The sequence below is a fragment of the Pseudopipra pipra genome, chromosome 4, assembly GCF_036250125.1.
Source record: "Pseudopipra pipra isolate bDixPip1 chromosome 4, bDixPip1.hap1, whole genome shotgun sequence".
Classification (NCBI taxonomy): domain Eukaryota; kingdom Metazoa; phylum Chordata; class Aves; order Passeriformes; family Pipridae; genus Pseudopipra; species Pseudopipra pipra.
Genome location: NC_087552.1, coordinates 59,872,372 through 59,893,214, shown reverse-complemented (window position 1 = coordinate 59,893,214; position 20,843 = coordinate 59,872,372). Strand labels below are relative to the sequence as shown.

Sequence of the window (20,843 nt, the reverse complement as noted above, 5' to 3'; positions counted from 1 at the left end):
GAGCGCGCGCCCGCGTTTCTCGCGAGATCGGGAGCGCCTCCCGCGCCTGGTTTGAAGCCCCGCGCGCGCGGGCGCCGCGGCCGTTGTGTGTGAGGGGCCGGTCCCGGGGCCTCCGCTCGCAGCCTCCACCCGGCCATGGGCGTGAGAAAGAAGTCGCTGCAGGTCCAGGAGGCCTTCCAGCTGGCCCAGAAGCCTCACCAGAACCACGCGAAGCTCGTGGTGGCTCTGAAGGGCACCTATACTCAGGTACGGCTGCCCTGGGGCGGCCCCGGGCCGGGGGGAGCTGGGGATGCTCCGCGGCTGCTCCGCTGCTCCCGCGAGGGCCTTCTCCGCAGTGCTCCACTGAAACTGAAGCCCGTGTGCCTAAGGAGAGCCCTGCCACTTAAAAAACCGGAATACCCCCCCCCCCCCCCCAATCCTCACAAAACCCCCCACCCAAACCAAGCCGCTGAATTATTCTACGCATTTGCCTCCCGCGAAGGCGGCTGTGAGAACTGCCCGCGTCAGGAATTGATGGTGTTTGGATCCTCGAGATGTGGATGTGACCCCCGAGATGTGGGTGGTAGTAGATGGGGGTGTCGATTGCCATCCTGAAACCTGTCAGCAGGTAAATGTAAACTCCAGGGTGGAGCCCAGTGGTCGGGACGTGCCTGCTGTGCACTTAAAGGAAAATCCTCAGTGAGGGGCGCACGACAGCGGGTGTGCCCTAACTGCTGGCTGCAGCCCTTTAAAAATTTAAGTGGAAGCTGTCAGGTATAAGCACATTTATTTTATTTTTCTGTGGTACAGCTTTTGAAAGATGAAACGGGCAGTTATCTTTTGTTGTGGTTTGATTTTTTTTTTCCCCAGATGGATGATAAAGAAGACTTTCATGAAAAATTCATTCATTTCCTCAAGTATGCTATGATAATCTACAGACGGGAACCAGCAGTGGAGCAAGTGATCAATTTTGTGGCTAAATTTGTTACTTCATTCTATCAGACCGAGAAAGAAGATGATAGTGAGGAAGGAGAAGAAGATAATTTACTTCTGAATTATGTGTTTAAATTTCTGCTTGAGGTACAGTAATGGTTATTATTAAATCTTTGACATAACAAACAAACTTCCTGCAGTAGGGAAAATTTGCTGGTGCTCGAGGTGATACAAACTGGAACTTAGAAAGTGAAAGCAAGGCAAAGATAGTGCTATATGAGTAACACCACCACCACTCCCTCAACCCTAAAAAATCCACCATAGGTGCATTTATAAGCATGAAATCGGGGAGGTGGTGTGGAAACGAGTTTATACTGTTTCTTTGATAACAAAAAATATTAAAAGATCTTCCATACAAGTAGGCTGACATGTATTCATTCCTTTCTGCTTAGTGGAAGTGTTACATAGAAAAATCAATGGTTCCAATAGCATGAACACAGAAATAGAAAATTAAGAAATGTGAGAAATAGAAATGTAATTAAGAAAATTACATTTTCTTAGACTAATGTTTTGTCATGGAAAGATTACTGATTGGGCCAAGTTCACTAGTTATCGTTGCTAACATCTTTTTTTCCTTCTAATGTTTATGGAGGCAAAGCAGTAAGTTGGCTAGTGCACTGCAGGTTTCATGGAATGGTAAACATGCTGCTTCCTTTGTGAAGGAAGTGCTGATTTTCTAAAGGGCCACTGATACAGGTGATGGGCCATAATTTTTTTCCGGTTATGTGACTTTTTAATCTTATTAAAAATGAGTAGGAAAAGCTTTTGAAACATAGAAGTGCATATTTCATTTACTTTATTAAAATATTAGCTACTTACATGTGTGTATTAGGACCTTTATGTCGGATGTGAGAAAGAGTGATTATGAGAATACTTTTTTTTTTCTTTTCCTAAGTCTCATGATGTGAACAGCCACGCAGTTAGATTTCGAACATGTCAGCTTGTTAGTAAGATTTTGGGAAATATGCCAGAAAATGCCCAGATTGATGATGACCTATTTGATAAAATTAATGAAGCTATGCTGATTAGACTTAAAGATAAATTTTCAAATGTGAGAATTCAAGCTGTCTTGGCCCTGGCGAGACTTCAGGATCCTAAGGATGAAGACTGTCCTGTTGTTAATAGTAAGTAGTAATGGTCTTTTTCTTTTCTCTAAGAACATTTGTTTATTTACATTACTTTAAAGCATTTTTAAGCTTCTTTTTTTTAAGCATCAAGTAAATGAATATTAGAGAGTATTCTTGTAATAATTCATAAACTGGAACTCTTTGCCAGAGGAGGTTGTACATGCAAGAGTTGCATACGTTCAAGGGGAAAAGACAGAACTGCTTGAAGGAGATATTTTCTAGACAATTGTATTGGGCTTGGGCTGCTCTGTGAACTAAATGTAGAAATAGGATAGTGAAAGTAGTGTGTTCAGTTCTTGCCCTCTAAGGACCCTTTGGTACTATTAATTGAACTGAATTAGTAAAGAAGCTCTAAGAAGCAGTAGGGATGGTAAAGAAAAACTATTATTACCTCTAATTATCATCACTTTCTGTAAGAGATCAGCACCTCTGCAGCACAGGTGACTTGATGCTGTGTGTGGGTTTCTTTGTATATGGTGTGATTCTTGACTAAGCTGCTACTTCTGTTGCCTCCAGGTAGACAGAGTGTAGGTTTGTACCAGCACAGCTGTTATGTAAATTGTGCCCCCATTAAACTTCACATGCTGTCTTTTGTGACAATTTAGTTAGACGAGGTTTTCTGTTGTTAAGGTACGTTCTTTGATATTTTATTTTCTAAGTGTTTATTTATAGGTTGCTCATTTAGGAGTACCTAAATTTCATAGTCAATCGTTGTCTCACAGAGCAAGAAGATGAATTCATATATACTCTGAGTAAATTAATTTTATAGTTGCTTTTAATTTTGAGGAAGGGTCAAGAATATAGTAAAAGAAAGTTGCAAGGGGGATTTACTCTATGAGTTTTGGTAGGCTTAATGGAGGTTGCAGTTTTCCATTTATAGGAAAATTTGAGCAACTGCCTCAAAGGTAATGAGGATATACAGCTAATCGGTAGAGATCTTAAAGCGCCAGCATTTGGAAAATTTTGTTCCCCAGTAAATGACAAAATGGTTATTTATGGATGGGATCTGGAGTAGCAATTTTTGGAGTTATTAACTGAGGTTCCTTCTTAAAATTGTAAACGTTATTTCTTTTGAGATCATAGCTCAGCATGTTATTGCCCTGAAATCTTGGGGTTGTGACCCTGAACTGTTTCCTAAATTATCAGCTCTGCAGGGGCAGGAGAGGCATTTTAATAACAGCTGCTGATTTTTTGTTTTGTTTTGTTAGTATTTTCTGTTTTCCTATAATGTTTCAAACTCTTAGGAAAACATTATTATTACTATTTTATTTTCAGTTTACACCACATTGCTTGAAAATGATTCAAACTCAGAAGTGAGACGTGCAGTGCTGTCATGTATTGCTCCCTCAGCAAGGACTTTGCCAGTGATTGTAGGGCGCACTATGGATGTAAAGGAAGCTGTCAGGAAGCTGGCATATGAGGTAAATTGGATCACTTAACGTTCATTTCAAGGGCTGACTTAATAAAAGTTTTAAAGCCTTTTTTTGTATTTTACTGGTTAAACACTAAGAACAGTTAGATAACTTATTTTCATTTGCAAAAATTTGGAGGGGCAGTGATCTAATACAAGTTTTCTAGTTAAAACCCCTGAACTTGACTGCAGAACTTGTTTGATAAAAATTACTTTTGTGATAGAACTCATCTCTCGAGGATCAGACAGTAAAAGTATAACTTATGTATGCAATCTGTTGTTTTCTATCTATGCTTTTTGTGATGTTTATGAAACAAATTTTCTTCTCTGTTATTACATAATAGATATTAAGTAAAGATAAGGTCACAGCAGTAGTAAAAAATTACATATTTTTGCTATTCCCATTTTGAGAAGTATCAACCGTTACTTGTTTATATGTAGAGTAGGGGCAAGAAGGTGTGCTAACCTGTCTGTTTCTTGTGCAGGCATCTTAGGCAAGATCTTGAAACAAAATGTTCAACTTTTTCACACAGAACAATCTTCTGCTCTTTCTTAATTTAGGTTAAATTATGTTTTTTAACTGAATCCGTGTTATTAGGATTTAAGAAAAGTACATACTTCAGTAATTTATTGCAGGTATTGATTGCGCTTGGTGCTTTAAAGAGAGAGGATAGGTTTTGTATCCAGGTGTTGCATTCAAACAGAGCTGACAAGCTTCTAAGCTGTGTGTTAACTTTTTATTTTATTTTACATTTTTTTCCATGCACAAGGGTCTGCTTGTTAATATATTGTTACAGACTTTTATTGACTTAGGATTTCTGTGGGTGGATAAAAGTGAGAATATAAAACAACATGTAGTTAGTGGATTCAGTTGTTATCATTCATAGAAATGTATTTTCGTATCTTAATTCTTTTTAAGGTTTTGGCAGAAAAAGTTCACATGAGAGCTCTGTCAATAGCACAGAGAGTAAAATTGTTGCAACAAGGACTTAATGACAGATCTGGTAAGAGATCATCTTTTTTGACATCTTGATACAAATATTTGAGAGAATACTTTCTAATGTTTTCATGCAATTTATGTGGAAGCTGTGATGGCAATAATAGGAGCTCAGAGGGAGTAGTGAGATACCAGGAAATCTTTAAGCACATGAAATTTGCTTGCTGCTTTGATTTTTCCAGTCTCCTTATAGTGGACAAACCAGAAAAGGATTGCACTTTTAAAAAAACCTGAAAACCACTGAGTTTTAAAATAGGGCAAAATGCTATTAAAATTAAAAAACAATGTAATTAAACACAGAAGTAGAAAAATGTAATTAATTTGGTGTATTTGGAAGCTTTTCATTATAGATATTTTTGTAACTAATACATTAAAGAATTTAAATGTGAACATCAATATGTTTCCCTTGTGCTTCAGAGAGAAAGCTCAGCTGGTTAGTTTTTCCTTTAACTAGCTTGAATTTTCTTTTAATGAATCTTCAATTGACCCTTATGCATTTCATCATGAAGCAACTTTATTCTTTTTAACATCTTTTGTGTTGTATCATTCAGAATGTACCTATAACTGGGTGTGGGGTTGTTGCCAAAAGATCAAAGGTCATATGCATCTGAGTGAGACAATTTTGGCCTGCCTACATAGAAGGAGCAATTATATAGATGAACTTCACGGTAAAGCTGCCAGTTTTGCTAAATGCTGATGTGTAATCCATATACTTTCTTCGGGAAGTCTGTACTAAGCCCTGTTGAATTTTACTCTGAGAAAGTTACTTGCTGAGTGATGTACTGCTTGGGAATGGTAAGAATTATGATCTATGTGGATGTTCACTTAGAAAACAAGAATGTGTTAATTACTAACTAGAGCTCTTCAAGGTGTATTATGCATGCATGTGTTTTTGTTGATCTACCTTATTTTTTTATTGGCTAGTTGGAGAACATGTTAGTATGTTCTTGATGGGAAAGGGAGAGAGAATCAGCTGAGTGCTTTCTTACGCTGGATAGACCTACACTTAAGAAGAAGCTCTCATTCTGTATGTTTGAGTTAGCACTTTGCCCACCTACTCTAAATTGTTCTGTAGGAGTCTTACGAAGTTTGTCATGTTCTGTTTCTCAAGTCTAGCCCTGAAAAACCAAGTTATGACTTACTATTATCATATTAGTTTGTTGTTTGGCCTAACTAGTTGCTGGTTGCCACCTCACTCAGTAATGCTTGGTCTTGACAAATACTTCTTTTTCTTAGGGTGAATGTGCTCCTGTTTTAGTAATCTTTCCAAACTGGGGAGGAAGCTACCTGCACTAATTTTTCCTGTGATCCTTCATTTGTCAGGAACAAGGATTTGTTGTATTCCCTTAAAAGAGAAAGTACAGCCTTTCTACATGGCCTGTTTTTCAAAGACATCAAGGTGTTCAACCTTAAAAAAGTGCCGCCTTTTATGATCCAGGACAGATACTTTCTGGGTTAGTGTCAGTCTCTTCCTTAGGATGATTCTGCATCCCAGCTATTGAGAACTTGCTCTTTTTGTTGACACCTAGAATCACAGGGAAAAACATCTGCCAGGGTATGTAGTTTGACTGGTGTAATGGATGTTGTGATCTTTGCTGGGTAAAATGGGTTTATGTTCCAGATTGGCTATTCAATATTACAAATATGGCACATGCTATAGCTTTGATTATGTGTATCTTTATTGAATTTGCTTATCTGAGTAACTCCCAAGCTAAGAAGTGAGGAACCTGCTCATTCACAATTTCTGCATTGAAATTTTGAATGTCTTTCCATATTGACTTCAGAACGGGGGCTTATAATTGTGATCTGGAATACATACTCCAGATTCTGCTTAGTTCTACTTTTCAGGGCGCATTCAGCTGGCAATTCTCCACTCTCGTTCTACTGTGTTCTACTAGTTTATGCTTTTCACTTTCTTGGAGCGGTTTCTTGTTCTTAGGATCTTAATTTAGCTCTTTCAAGGCCTTTTTGCAGCTCTTTTTGAACTCTTGACTATATTTAAGTGCTGTATTTATTATCATAAGTTACATATAAAGGAAAGATGAATCTTGTCAGTGTATGTGGATTTTGTTTCCCTTATATTGGATATTCTTTTCTAAAAGATCCTTAGAACATACTTGTATTGTTCCTGAGTTATGTTTTTACTTCCACCAGACTATTTAGCCTTTCAACTTCCCTGCTTAAGTCTGTGTGAATGTAGTAATGGTGTGTATTTTGGATGTTGCCATAAATACTTTTTGCTTTCATTAAATAGTACTTCATTGATCCAGGAACTATTTGTTCCTTGTGGCTGTGGGGAGGAGGGAGTTAAAGTATCATTATGTAAATGTCATAATCCATATGCATAACTGAATTAGTGCAAAAATTCTGTGTCAATTCAGTTGTAGTATCCTGACTCCAAAAGTGGCCAATTCCTGAAACAGAGCAAGTTTATAACAATGCTTACTTAGAATGTTTGGGACTGGAGTATCTCTCCTACGAGGACAGGCTGAGAGAACTGGGCCTATTCAGCCTCAAGAAAACTGAGAGCAGTGTCTATAAGTATCTGAAGGGAGGGTGTCAAGAGGATGGAGCCAGGCTCTTCTCAGTGGTGCCAAGCAATAGGGCAAGAGGCAATGGGCAGAAAGTGATGCACAGGAAGTTCCACCTGAATATGAGGAACAACTTCTTTACTGTGCAGGTGACCACACACTGGATTGCCCAGAGAGGTTGTGGAGTCTCCCTCACTGGAGATATTCAAGAATTATCTGGATGCCATCCTGTGCAATGTGCTCTGGGATGACTCTGCTTGTACAGGGAGATTGGACCAGATGACCCAATGTGGTCCCTTCCAGCCTGACCCATTTGATAGTTCTGATTCTGTGAATATTTCCTTGTTCTACAAGAGTTTGTGATTTGTAGGTTTTCTGAGTTGAGATGCTGTCTTTAGGTGTACAAGTTTTTTTGAGAGGTTTTTTTAGTTCCCTGTGAGAGGGAAAATTATATTGCCTGAAAAATGTGGTGTGCTGTAGGTAGTTCTTGTTAACCTCTTGTTTGGTTTTTTGGGTTTTTTTTTAAGGTAATGTTACATTCAACTGTATAATAACTTCTTTGCAAAAGGACTTCTATAGAAAATTGTTTTGTGAAAATATGTTGAAAACTTGATATTTTTTGACCTCTGTTTTAAACCATTTAAATTCCTGTATTATTAGATGCTGTTAAGGAGGTAATGAAGAAGCTACTTCAAGTCTGGTTACGAGTCACTGAAGGGGATGTTTTAGAATTGCTTCATCGGCTGGATGTAGAAAACTGCCCAGAAGTGGCCATCCCAGTACTAAATGCTCTGTTTTCATTATCTCCACTTCATGATGTTGTTCAGGAATGTAAATACCTTGACAGCAGGTATCCAAAAGATGAATATTTTGCATAACAATATAAAAGATTATATCTAAATGGGGAGCGGAGTAACTACTGCCTGTGATAAAGACTGATACTGTGGTGTAAGCTCTGTTGGTATGCTTAAGTGTTTTGGATATGCTTTTTTTCTTTGAAAAAAAGATCTGTAAACACCAGCTGTGTTCACCAGCTTATCTGTGCCCAGATAAGCAAGAGGGAAAAAAAAAGAGAAAAATATATTTGACTTCTCAATTCCAGAATACCCCAAAAGTCACATTGTTAAATTCTAAAAGTAGGCAGTAAATTAATCAGTTAAAAAAGCTTTTATGAGTAACAGCTTAGAGTCTAATTTGTTTTAAGTGCTCCAGTTTACACCCACAACTCTGATTTCCTCTCTTCATTTAGCTTGGGATACTGAAAAGCTCCTTTGTTTCCTTTCTCCCTCTTAGTAATGCTTCTAGTCTTTCTCCCACATTTCCTACTCTTTGACTTCCTGCTATGCTTTTTTGCTGAGCTAAGAGGCAGCACAATTTGGGACCGGTTCAGTTATCCATGACCTGTTTGGCAAATCAATCGGAATGGAGTTACTGGACTTGTGTGTCAGTCTTGTTTTGGAGGTATTTTACTTGTTTTAACAGCTTGACAGAATTTGCTTGGTCTTCTTTTTGGTAGAATTTGGCTGAGATCCTAAGCCTTGAAGAAGATAGTGTGATGCATATTAAGATCTGTAAAGCAAAAATGAAGAGGGAAGAAAACTAGAAATTTAAGTTGTAGGAAATTGCTAAGGGGGGCAAAAAGGTGTGAGAAGAAATGTCTTGTGTTAATTGAGGCAATGAGAGTGGAATGAACAGTGGTAGGAGTCTAGTGTCAGATGATAAAATTAAATGAGAAATTGTTACTGATTAAAAAGTGATAACAAAATCTTTGTACTTTGGGATTAAATGTATAATATGATCGTATGAAGTGTCTTGCATTCTAGTAGTAGCATGACAGATGTTTTGAAATCAGTAGATGCTCTATGCATTGCACTCCAAAGCTATAGATGTGGGCCTGTTTGCCTTTAAAAGAATCAATGATGATGAAATAACTTTCTTACAGCCTCTGGAAATGTGCCAGTGTCTTAAGAGGTTCAAAGGAGAACTTACATATAGTTATGGGCTTCTCGGGCTGACTTTGATCCTGCACAAAATGAGGCTTCCATTCTGAAAAACTGGTGTCTGAGAATTTTAAGTTGTAGGTCTGTTAGACTATTGACAATTTGAGAAGTTAAATTATTCAGCTCATAATGAAGTTATTTAATTTATGGAAAATATTAGGGTTGTTCTTGTGTGATGTTCCTGAAAATAGCTTGAGTGATGCAGTATCAGTATGATAAATGGTTAGATTTTTGAAGTTCTGTGATTTCTGTATGTTAAATAAAGACCTCTCAGATTAATGAGAAGCCATCAAATGATCAGTTTTCATCTACATGTTGCACGGGTTTGTTTGTTTTGTATGTGAGGGACCTAAAACAAAACCAAAATTTTTGTTCATAGTTTGCCAGTAAAATGGGATTCAAGAGAGTGAAAAGTACCACTGCAGTGATACTGTCCTTTCCATTTTGAGATAGAATTAGTGCACAACTTAATGCTCTGCTTTGGAAAATGAAGACTAATTGCCATGTTTGGCATGGAAAAGACTTGAACCTAAAGAGCAGTGGGGGTCCTGTGACTAGTAAATGGAGGATGAGCTTAGAGATATGCTGAGAAGCACTTGTATTACTTTTTGTGTTTGATATACTATGTTTGCTACTCAAATATTGAGTGAAGGTCTTGTATTAAGAATGGAAGAAGCAATTCATAAACAGAAGCTGAAAAATATTTTAATGCAGTCCTTGCATTTCTGCAGATAAATGGTGTTCAGTTTTCCAGACTTGTACAGTGATAAAAATGTTTCCTAGAGTTAAAGTACTGGGTAGTTGCTCTAGGAGGTCTGAAGGGTTGAGCAGAATGTTTATGCAAACTGATGTGAATAGTCTTGAGTTAAAATACTGAGAAGGGCAATGTACTAAGAGGTTTGGGGAGCTCTGTGTCCTCACTTAAGAGAGGAAGTTTTTTGTCAATCTATAAGTAATTCTGTGGGAAATACCTTTGACAGGGTTTTATTTTCATCTTAGGAAGTAATCTTTATTTCTAGTTTTCTAATATTTCTGGGCATTTGTTGTCCTTGACCCTATTTTATTTATCTCTTTGTATTTGTTTGTTGATTTTTGTTTAGAAAACTGATTCCACTGGAAGACTTAACAGCTGAGAATGTGTTACATTGGAGATGTCTTTGTGAAAATCTAAAATCAAAAGGTGAAGAAGGTGAAGATTTACTAGAGGAGATGTTGCCAGAACCAGCTGTATATGCAGATTATTTATTAAGGTATGTTGCATTTAAAAATAAATTGTTTGCTGCTAAAATTGATTTATTTTTTTTTTTAAGCAAAGAATATTTCTTTTATTCAAAGTGTTCAGGTGTCCTCCAAACCCAAATTCATGCTTGAACAATGATTTTAATTTTTCTTCCCTTTTTAAAAAAGACTTTTGAGAGGATTTACTTCTTTTAAACAAAACCTGTAAACAGCAAATTTGTAGCCTAAAAACAATGTTTGGAATGCCCTTTCTCCTGAATTATCAGCAAGATGGGACTGTTAGATCAATAGCACATAATTCTGTGTTATTTAAGATAATAAAATCATTGTTCTGAAATATGCAGCTATCCTTTGTGTACGTGTTATTATCAAGGTCACTGTGTTTGCAGAAAGATTTTTAGAGGCTGCAGAAACTGATACTTTTTTCGTTGTAATTTGTGAAAATAAAGTAAAATTTGTCTGCTCTCTCCAGGAGAAGTAGTTTTGTAATTGAAACCTCCCTTCTTTTTTGCCTGCTCAGGCAGGAATGCTTCCCAAAAACTTATGTTTGAAGGCAGTGGCAGAGCTGCTAAATGAACCAGTTACAGAACATTTATTTCATTGAGGGGGGTGTGTGTGGGGAAATGAATGTTTTGTGAAGTCAGTCTTTTCCCCAAAGTGAAGGATGGTATTAACATAAATTTTGAACAGACTTCACATTTGTGAGCATGGAGAATGCTGAGAAATCTTAACTGAGGTATTGTACTTGTGAAACGTTGAGTGAAGCTTCCTGAAATGATTAAAAATCGTATCTGCTGAAAAATGCATTGTATTGATAGATGTTTGCAGTTAAAAATGTGCATATTCTTTTCTCACTTCACTGGATGTAGTATATACTACTGGTACTTACAGAAATCATTGCTACTTTTCAATGGGGAATGTGTTAACATGTTTCATAAATATTTGATAAATGAAGCATCTGTGCTTGCTTCATTTTGAAATGTGTATCCAGTCTGGTGGGTGTAAATTCATTCATAATTAATTTAACAGTCCGTAAAATATTTGTTCTCCAAAAAATTTGTTCTTCAAGAGAGAACATTTGTTCTCTTTCCATCTGATCTTACTTAAAATGCCTTCAGTTACCTTCCTCTTCAGGGTGAGGCTGAGTAAGATTAATTAGGTTTGCTAGAACTTGTTTGTGGTATCAACTGAAAAACTGTTCATTGTTGAGCTTTGCTACTAGTTGTTTCAGGTAAGATTTGCAATTCTGCAGTCCTCTGGTGTCCAGTTGTGCAGTGCACTGTGAGTATCAGAAGGAGCAAGAAAATGCAAGTCACTGGTACTTAGGAAAAAATGCAGGATTGCAAGTTGCCTTAGGTATTTGAGTGTGATCTGGTGCAGGTGACATTACTGTTAAGTGATCAGAAACACTTACTTTCATTTCAGATGTCCTAACTTTGAAGAAATTTTTACAATTTGCTAAAAATAATGAGCTGCTGCTGAAAAGTATCTGTAAAGCTGGGGTAGAAAAAAGCATCTTTTCCTCAGCTCATATCAATATTTAAATTTCATTTTATTACGTTCTATTCGTTACTGGATTTTCTACATTATATGTTTCACTCCTGATTTTCTGAACGTGCATAACTGTGGTGGTTTGAATAACTCAGATAGAATTTTGATAAGAGAACAATGATTCTAGAAAAATAAAGAAATGGAACAAACTGGTTACACTTCCATGCTATAAGGCTGAGTGTATATGATAACAGATTGTTCTTCTGGGATGACATATTTGATCATGTATGCTTTCATGATTTTCTTGTATTTGGTCTTGCAGGCAATATAACACTTCTGAACTTGCAAAAAAATACATAGTATCTAAATATGCAGAAAAATAATAAGAAAAATGCTACATCTGTACATTTATTCCCAAGATGCTGGCTTTATGCTTTAGTACAGAACTGAAATCACACATAGAAGCATAACTTGTCATTTTATGTTTTTTACTGTTTAACATTGACAAATGGGATTTTTTTTTAATGAAGTGCTTTATTTTTAAACTGTAAATTATTTGGTATAAATAGCTTTCTGAAAATAGTAATCGAGGAGAAGAACACAAACATTAAGTTTTAAGGTTTGTAACTAATGTAACCACTTGTTCATACAGGACAAGAAAGTGGTGGGACTTTTTTGGGAGGGAGAGGAGTGGTTTTGGGTATTTGGTTTTGATTTGTTTGGGGTGGTTTTTTTTTTTTAAATTTTTTACTGTCCAACAGTGATTCTGAACGTAAGTATATCTATTCTGTTTGGATTCAGTTATCTTGAAACTATGCCAGTTCTTACTGAAGAACAAAAAGAAGACTTTAATTGTTTTGAAAACCTGATGACAAAAGAATTTATAGGCCAGCAACTGATTCTTATCATTGGCTGCATGGATACCATGGAAGAGGGAGGAAGGTAAACTTAAATATTGAATCTGTGTTATTAAGCTTATGACACTCATGCCTGTGTACAAGCATAGAACCTCTGGGAAATGAACATGATCAGTCAGACAAAATACAGTCCTAATGCTAGCTGGAAAAAAAGCACAGTCTCTCTAATGGAATTGGTCAAAAGGTATCTGCTTACTTTTATGGAAAAGTAAGTTTTAATGCAGATTCGACATTGTTTGTGGAGAACAAATTCAGTTGTTTTCATAAAGTGTTCTTGAGATTATGAAGTTACAAGACTGTTTATTTGGAGCATAGTGTATAAAAAAATAAAGGATAAAAATGGATTACTTTGCAACAGATGACTTGTAGCAAGTAGCCTGTTTGTTTCATGTTTTTAAGCTTTATTCTGCTAAGGCCTAAAGGGTCTTAGATGCCAGGCTAAATTGGACTGTTAACTGAGTCATTTCTATAATTGAACAGCCTTTTGCTGTGAGGTAAGAAGAGTGAATAAGTTTGGAAATTCATACCATCACAGGCATTTTGTGAAAAATTGCAGTTGTGATAGTATAAACACAGCAATAATTCCAAGCTCTCAGTGGAATGCATATATGTGTGCCAGACTGGCAGGATAGTTTAACTTGTAATTTTTTTTGAGTTTTCAGACAGAAAATTTCTATGAAAGCATTCTACAGTATTGATTCTGACTGTTTTCTGCTGTTTTTTTGAACAGTAGTGACACCTGATTAAAAAATCCAACATTTTCTAATCAAGAAAAATTAGGTAAAATCAGGAAAAGACAAACATTGCTAAGCAAAAAAATATATTTAGCAGCTGATATAGCTATGGAGAAGTTTCATAATGTATTATAAAGTTTTCATCACACTAGCTTGAAGTTGGTAATATTAACTCATGTCTTCCATTTTCTTGAATAAGCAAACATTGTTTGTGCTTTTTTTTCTCTAATGCAGAAAGCATCTGTTAGTTATTTTACAAAAGATTCTCATTCTACCTGCAACTTCAGCAGCACTTATACCTCTGCTTGTTGAAAGATTGCTCAGTATCATTAAGGATGATGACAAAAGGATTCAAATAGTAAGTAATTCTAAAAGCTTATACTGTTCTAGGCTCTGTCTTCCCATATATCAAACAGCTTTTATGAAGCATTGTAACAGAAATATTGGGAGCTCAAATATTTTGGCTTGGAAAAGCATTTATGTCTCCCTCCCCCTTGTCTTTTTTTTTTCTTTTTTTTAGCATACCTGCATTTTGTGGTTGTCTCGAGATCTTTATCTTTGGAAATTTGACTGTTGTTGTAAATGTAATGCTCTAACTAGAAAAGTGTTACACTTCAACAGCCTGTTCCATAATACCTTATTGTATTTAGATCCAAAGGGTTTTGACTAAAACGTTCAAAGTGAGGATAATGTAGATTTTCCGGTTTTGTATTTCTCTTCCCTCCTGGTAGTTTAGATAGGTACTAAAAACCCATATAACAAAAGTATTTTATATAGTAGTCTCTTTAAATGTAGTGCAATTATTTAAACTTGACACTGGAAAAGTGGACCCTTGATTTTACTCAAATATTTTAAATGAACTTGGGACTTGAGGACAGAGATAATTTCTGGAAAAACCTCAGCCCAGTGGGTAAATCTGGATACAGGTCTGTTCCATGGTTACGATGGAAGAACTATGGTAATTGTAGCATTATGATACAATTGTAATGGTAAATGTGTGCATTTCTGATATCCTTGTGAAATAAACTGATTTGATACATTCCATTGATTTAGTACAGCTTGAGAGAAGGTTAAACTTAGGTGATCCGATACAAGATAAATCAAATTAAGACTATCCTGTCTCATTCAGTCTTTAGTTTTCATCATGTTTCATCTCATTTTGTATTTACATAATGGGACTGACTTTGAAGGAAGCCCCTAACCCACTGAAAAACTCTCAGCCTAGTTCTGCTTCTACTTCTGTGTGCATATTTGGCTTGAAATTAAATAGCTAATGTTCCTTCTTCTACTTCAAATGGTGGTTTATAGACCTTTAAATGATGGTGTTCTATTTTGGCTGATGAAAAGCCTTACTCTTGTTACCAGCAATTCTTTTTAAAGCTTGTGTTCATATCTAGAGGAGAAAGATAGTGCCAGAGAACTGTTGGTGTAGAAACAGCTGGACTTCATGGATAATGTGGTCTTCTCATTCTTTGCTTTCCCAGCTGACTGGAAGAAAACACCAGACTTATGGTCACACTATGTATTGTCAAATTGAGGGTTTATTTGCAGGGAATATGAGCTGTTAAGAGAAGCTGCACAGATGTGCAATACTTTTTCAGAAGGATAGTGTTTTAAATTTGGAAAAGTTAAATGCTTAGTATATGACAGCTGAGCTGAAATTAGTGGCACTAATACACTGTTTGTACCAACAGATTGCAGAAATTATATCAGAAGTTCGTGAGCCAATGGTTGCAGTTGAGCAGCCTGTTAGTGCTGATGAAATAAGAAGGAGGGAGCTTAAGGTAAGCTAGTTAATAAAAAAAATATTATTTTAAGCTTATGCATCTAGAGTTTTATATAGTAGTGTCAATAGAGTGTTGTTGGCTAATACCACAAAGGTTATTATATTAATTTTCTTTTTACTTTGTATTTCAGTTGGCTGAAATAAAAGTGAAGCTTTTTGAAGCAAAGCAAGCTTTGGAAGAATGCATTACTCTGCAGGATTTTAATAGAGCATCAGTATTAAAAGAGCAAATAACTGAGTTGGAACACACAAAAAATGATCTGATAAAAGCAGGAGAGCAATGTGAAATTCAAGAAATGCATGTGGAGAAGGTCTCTTCCCTTCCTGTATTCCTAAGTGCTGGTTATGTTTTAACATTTATTCTTAGTTTTAAATGAAAGTGTAGCTTGGCCTTGTCTCATCTACATTTTTAATATTGAAAACAAACATTTATGGTATTAGTATTTTCTTTCTGCAAGTATAGAAGCTGATGGTATACCCTAGCAAAAAAATTAATTGCAGTTAAACTGTTCTTTTGTCCTTAAATAACTAAAGAATTCTAAAAGGGTCATGTTCTTACTGCTTTTACTCTTGACTAGGTGAAAACATGAAAAGGGATCTATTTTCATCATCAGATGATGATTAATATTCTTGCACAACAAATGTGTAGTGGACATGTTTATTTGGGTAGGGACAAACTATGATTAATGGCCGCATTCTTCTTATTACACCCACCATTTGTATTGATAATGTTTCTCTTTTCCCTGACCCACTTGCAGAGTGATCCTGAAACACTATTGAAGTGTCTGATGATGTGTTATGAGCTTCTGAAGGTCATGTCCCTTTCTAAAGGACTCAGTCCAACCATAACTGAAATCATTCAATCTCTGGTATGTAGGAATAAAAATACTGTTTACATTATAATGAAAATGGATACATTGTAGCTGGCCCTTGGATGCTGGCAGGGTGGTTTGTGATTATTTCACAATCACTTTGCTGTATCTGTAGTGCTGTGCTTGGTGCTTTTAAGCCTTTTGAGAATCCAGTGTCTTGGAGGTGAGTGCAGATAATGCTGTTCTGAGCTCCTATGCCAGAACTGGTTATGGCAGAGAGATACTAAAATACAATAAGAATATAATAAATATTTGACTACTGTGTATGACAATGCTGGACAGGGCTGAGGTGTACTGTGCCAAGTGGAGTGCTTAGATGTCTACTTACTGCCTCTAATTACTTGGATTTTCTATCAGCCAAAGTTATGAGAGCTCTAATAGAGAACTTTTAATGTTTTGGGGCTTTTTTTGTTGATGTTGTTTTGGCTTTTAGTTTGTTTCTAGTCAAAAGCTTTTTATCTCGGAAAGACTGGAACTCATGTAGACCTTTCTTTCTTTCCTTCCATGTACAAGAAAAGATTCCCCACTCTGTTTTCTTAGCACCTTTGAAGAGCAAAATATTTTTGTTGAAAAATAAAGCAGTGGCATTATTGGCCTCTTGTAGTCTACAAGGTATACTTCCTAGTTTCCATTTTGAAGACACTCATAGTTTGAAAAACTAATGTGTTGCTTCGTCACCTAAGTGTGATCTGTGGAATTCCTTGTCGTGGGATGGTGAACACTTGTACAAATTTCAAGGAAGACTGAGCCAGTTCAAGAAAAATAAATATTACGGAATGATTTGGTTATTCCTATCTCAGCTGCAAATTCTTGGGACCTTGACAAGAATTCTTAGGACATATCTATTTAGTCTGTTTATGTAATACTTCATAGGAATTTGAACTTGGTCTTTTGATAAGGAGAAAATGGACTGGACAACCTCAGAATGGGAATTCTTAGAATTCAGCCTGCAATGAAACTTGCTGAAATGTAGTGCGACCACACCTGATTTGTTGCAGATGTATAGAAGTATTCTTAGAAGTCCTAATTAATGTTGTGCATCCCAGAAACCTTTTTTTTTTTTTAACTTGATCTTTCTTTAATTTTCACATTTGTTGTTTATTCCACTTTTCTTTGTCCAAGATCATGCTTTTGTATTGATTTTCCTGCTGGATTGTCATGTATTAAGTGATTTGGGATACTTATTTGTGTTTTACTAAATGCAAAAATATAAAAAGATGCCAATGTGGTGTTCCCACTGAATCTAGTCAGGCTTTTTTATTGTGTAGAGTTTTACAATTGTCTTCTCAAAGCTATTCCAAGTACATCGAAGTGGCATCTGTATTTGGTAACTTGGGTATGGTTTCTCTGCAAGAATGCTAATGTCTTTTATAAAGAAATATGTAGGTTTGTTGTTGTTGTGTGTTGTCTTTTTATCTCAGAGTGATCAACTCCATTTTGTTTGAAAACAAATATTTATTAAGAACACCCACAAAGGAAAACACTCATGTGACTTTTGCCGTTATTTTATTGCTGATTTCGAACAGCATACCCAATCTGCTTCTGTTTAGATAAACAGAGTATTTGGTAGTTGCCACTTTCCAAACCTGTATCAAACTAAATTATTTTTATTTTCAGGGTAAACACACTTTAGTAGTCAGTTTTTTATTTTCAATTGATATATTTCAACCATAAAGTGTAATATTTTTCTTTCCAGATACTTCCTGGCGTAACTAATGTTCATCCAGCTGTGAGAAATATGGCAGTTCTGTGTTTGGGTTGCTGTACCCTTCAGAACAAAGAATTTGCCCAAAACCATCTTCCACTGCTGTTACAGGTAAAATGTCTGATCGGAAATGGTCTTTGTAACTTAGTAAATAAAACTAGTCTTGTATCCATAACAAGCTATTATATGTAGTAATGGTCTTTGAGAACCAGTGGTTCCTGATTTTCTGGAGAGTGTGGTTTCATTTAGGTTTTTCTGATGTCTAATAATATTCAAGCTTATATTTTATCTTGGTAGTAGCATGCCTTTCCTTTGTAAGGTCATCTGTTGTCTTGAAAGTTTCTAGGAATTCCTTATCTGAAAGGTCTCACTTTCTTTTCCAAATCTGGTTATAATCAGTCATGTATTTGTTATCTGGTATAGAAAAGAGAAGGTATAGTATCCTTTAAGCCTTCCTTGGGAAACCAAAGTAAAAATGGGACTGTGATTGTTTTCATATTTCTGTTACACACTTACCTGTGATCTTGGGTGTCTGATATAATTTCTGAATTACTATTTTTTTTTAATGGATTAAGAAAGAGTTGTTAAGTAGAGGATAAAGCAACATTAAAGCCAAGAAACAGTAGCATGGCCAAACATCTATGGATATAGAACATGTTGGATGCCATAACACCCGCATCTCCCACCCTTGTGGTACATGTTCTCGTGATGAGCTAATTGTATCAAAGATCACACCTGTTAACTTTTTTGACCCTGGCTTTGAGAGTCGTGTAGGTGGCCATTGTGCTTTATTAAAGGTGTGTTCATGTAGGCACTTGAGAAATGTCAGCAGAGGCTGAGCTGAGATGCTGGGCTCAGACAAGATGGTAGAGCTGTCAGGCACCATAGTAGGAGAACTTTGGGTTACTAAAAAGTTAGCATATATTATTGTTTTTAATTTGCCTTTGAGTATGTCTCATTAGAAAACAAGTTTGTTTAGGGAAGATTACAGTTGTTTTAGTAACTTAGATTTTAGACTTGAGTACTTATTTCTATAGGTGCTAACCCCCACAATCTTTCTGTAGGCTGCTATCAGAAGCAGGGTGTGGGGCTAAACAGATCTAGAATCTCTAGGTTAACCCACCCATGATGTATGGTTTTACTTGAATGCTAATTTGAACTCTAATACATGCAGTAACCTATGCAACTTTGACTTTGTTATCTTGCTTCCTGCTGTCTTTTTAAATACTGTTGATTTTAATTAAGCTGTACTTTTTTTAAGCTGTGTTTCTGTAGTGCCTAACACTCTGGAACTACTACAGGCAAACAGACTTTGTTTGTCCAGTGTCTCTTTACGAGTTGAACAATAAAATTACATCTCACACATGCATGCTTCCTCTGTGAGTGAACTTCAGTTGATTTTATGTAATGCAAATTGCATAGATACCTTGATAAACTATTTCCCAGACTGTATTATAAATCCAGGTTTAAAATTGTATCACATCTTCCTAAAATCTGAAAGTTGTCTCAAGTACAATAGAAAGTTTCCCAAATTAATAGTTGTCTTAGAGCAAAAAATCTTATGCTGAATTTTAACATTGGTGATCTACTGGAAGATGATGTATTTTCCGTATTAAATCTAGGTTTTACAAATAGATAATATGAAGATAAAGCTCAGTGCTTTAAAGGCAATCTTTGATCAACTAATGCTGTTTGGAATTGAGCCTTTTAAAAGCAGAAGAGACAATGACTCTCAAAGTGAAAGTGCACACATTAGAACTGAAAATGGTGAGGATGAAAGCAAAACAATAGAGGATGAAGAAGACGCTGCCACAGTTCACAGCCTTCTGAAGCTACTTTCTGGTTTCTTAGACAGTGAGGTAAGGAATACTATAAAATATGCCTTAGTTTTGTTTTAAAATTATTATTGCAGATGGCTTACCATCCCATTAGGTTGTATGTGACTACTACGTGATATGTAACTGAAATCAATAGTCTTATGTTAAAATAGTCCTAGAAAATGACTGCAAGTTTTTCACTGATACAGACTAACGATACTCTTGAGCTGGCTTTGAATTCTGTGCACGTGCAAATATATGAATGTAGAGAATTGATTGGCAAGATAGGGTGTAGACTATTACTCAAGTATTAGTGCAAAAGGCTGTGGTTGGTGCGTTGTGTTTGTGATGAGTTCTTCCTTCAGTTTTCAGAGCTTAGGACAGAAGCTGCAGAAGGCATTGCCAAACTGATGTTCTCTGGGAGGCTGATCAGTGCCAAGCTCCTTTCTCGCCTTGTTTTGTTGTGGTACAACCCCGTGACTGAAGAGGATACTCGGCTTCGACACTGTCTAGGAGTGTTCTTCCCTTTATTTGCATATGCAAACAGGTAATGGTCTTTGTAATTTGTTATGTGACAATATATATCTATCTAGCAGCTTTAGGAACCTTTTTTGGTCTTGCACAAGTAGAAATTGCAGAAATGCAAGTTAGACCTAAAGGTTTAATTCAGCCTCCTATGCCTATTGCTTTTGAAAGTACATAATCTCAACCTGTGACTATTCTGACGCCTTTCCATTATTTCCCTTTTACCCCTGTGGCCTTCCACTTTTTTTTTTCTTTCCTAAGCCTATAATTGAAACTATTCTCCAAGATACTGAATAAAATATTAATTTAAAAAGATGTGCTTTACTTATTTATGCTGTTGAGCACTACAGGTAGGCTTTGAAGTGTCACTAAAAAGTAGCTAGCAGGAATGCTTCAAAAGAAAATAATCAGTGCCCAGCAGATATCAAAGAAGCAGGTTGGTGGGCTGTGGCTTGGGGTTTGTTTTTGTTTTGTTTTTGAACCAAAGAATACTCCAATTTAAATTCACAGCAGATTGAAAATCTCCTGTTTATTTTGGTAGTGGACAAAGGAGCAACTCTCATCTCCTTTCACCTGCTGAATGAAAAAGTTGTTTAACTTTTTGTTAAATTTTGTTAAATTGTTTAACATTTGCTGGCAGTGGTTTGAGCGAGTTAGAACGAACTGAGTATTTATCTGGTTGTTTTTATGGTTAATATTTAATTTACTTCTATTATATG

At 36.2% G+C, this 20,843-nt stretch overlaps 1 protein-coding gene across 2 annotated transcripts in view; it reads left to right on the top strand.

Annotated features, from left to right (window-relative positions):
• Positions 1 to 69: 69 nt before the first annotated feature.
• Positions 70 to 20,843, top strand: part of NCAPG (non-SMC condensin I complex subunit G) — a 32,484-nt gene continuing 11,710 nt past the window's right edge. For both annotated transcript variants that reach the window (XR_010430232.1, XM_064653143.1), the window contains exons 1-15: positions 70 to 246; positions 850 to 1,059; positions 1,868 to 2,096; positions 3,375 to 3,520; positions 4,430 to 4,514; positions 7,699 to 7,888; positions 10,139 to 10,288; positions 12,570 to 12,710; positions 13,654 to 13,777; positions 15,114 to 15,203; positions 15,337 to 15,516; positions 15,964 to 16,074; positions 17,774 to 17,893; positions 19,405 to 19,641; positions 19,965 to 20,146. Coding sequence is in view for 1 of the 2 variants with exons in the window: in XM_064653143.1 (XP_064509213.1) it covers positions 136 to 246; positions 850 to 1,059; positions 1,868 to 2,096; positions 3,375 to 3,520; positions 4,430 to 4,514; positions 7,699 to 7,888; positions 10,139 to 10,288; positions 12,570 to 12,710; positions 13,654 to 13,777; positions 15,114 to 15,203; positions 15,337 to 15,516; positions 15,964 to 16,074; positions 17,774 to 17,893; positions 19,405 to 19,641; positions 19,965 to 20,146 (2,306 nt within the window). In the remaining variant the exon portion in view is untranslated. The remainder of the gene's footprint in view (positions 247 to 849; positions 1,060 to 1,867; positions 2,097 to 3,374; positions 3,521 to 4,429; positions 4,515 to 7,698; positions 7,889 to 10,138; positions 10,289 to 12,569; positions 12,711 to 13,653; positions 13,778 to 15,113; positions 15,204 to 15,336; positions 15,517 to 15,963; positions 16,075 to 17,773; positions 17,894 to 19,404; positions 19,642 to 19,964; positions 20,147 to 20,843) is intronic.